The sequence below is a fragment of the Penaeus monodon genome, chromosome 28, assembly GCF_015228065.2.
Source record: "Penaeus monodon isolate SGIC_2016 chromosome 28, NSTDA_Pmon_1, whole genome shotgun sequence".
In the NCBI taxonomy this organism is placed as follows: domain Eukaryota; kingdom Metazoa; phylum Arthropoda; class Malacostraca; order Decapoda; family Penaeidae; genus Penaeus; species Penaeus monodon.
In genome coordinates, this window is record NC_051413.1 from 30,643,803 (window position 1) to 30,644,371 (window position 569).

The following is a 569-nucleotide window of genomic DNA, read 5'->3' on the forward strand; positions in this document are numbered from 1 at the left end:
ACACAACCCACACTTCCCCTCCAACCCACCCTCACATAAGGTCTCCTCTCCCCTCACTTTTCCCCTCTCCGTCGTCCTTCCCACCCAAAACCTTCCCTCTCATATCAGTTTTCCCTTCTCTCAGCCCTCTCCTTTCCCCTTAACACAACCTGCCCTCACGCCTACCCTCACCTTCCCTTACTCTCACAGCACCCCTCTCACCCTTCCCCTTCCTGTCACTTTCCCCCTTGCAAAACCACCATTCCTTGACCTTTCCCCTCTCATCCCTCGTTCCCACTCACCCCGTTACAAAACCTCTCCTTCTTGACCTTTCCCCTCTCATCCCTCGTTCACACTCACCCCCCTTACAAAAACCTCCCCTCCCCTTACCACCCCTCAAACCCCTCATCCCACTCAACCCCTTACGAAAACCTCCCCTCTCACCCCTCATCCCACTCAACCTCTTACGAAAAACTTCCCTCCCGCTACCTCCCTTCTCACCCTCATCCCACTCACACGCCCCTTTCTCCCGCAGAGGAGTCCGCCCCACCTGCCCTGCCCATCCGATATGAGGACGAAGGCGGCGGCGC

General features: G+C 57.3%; 1 protein-coding gene across 1 annotated transcript in view; it reads left to right on the forward strand.

The window, feature by feature from the left end:
* Positions 1–569, forward strand: part of LOC119591484 — a gene marked incomplete in the record, with an annotated part of 45,988 nt that overhangs the window by 43,907 nt on the left and 1,512 nt on the right. The window contains 1 exon segment of the mRNA XM_037940228.1: positions 515–569. Coding sequence (XP_037796156.1) covers positions 515–569 — 55 coding nt within the window.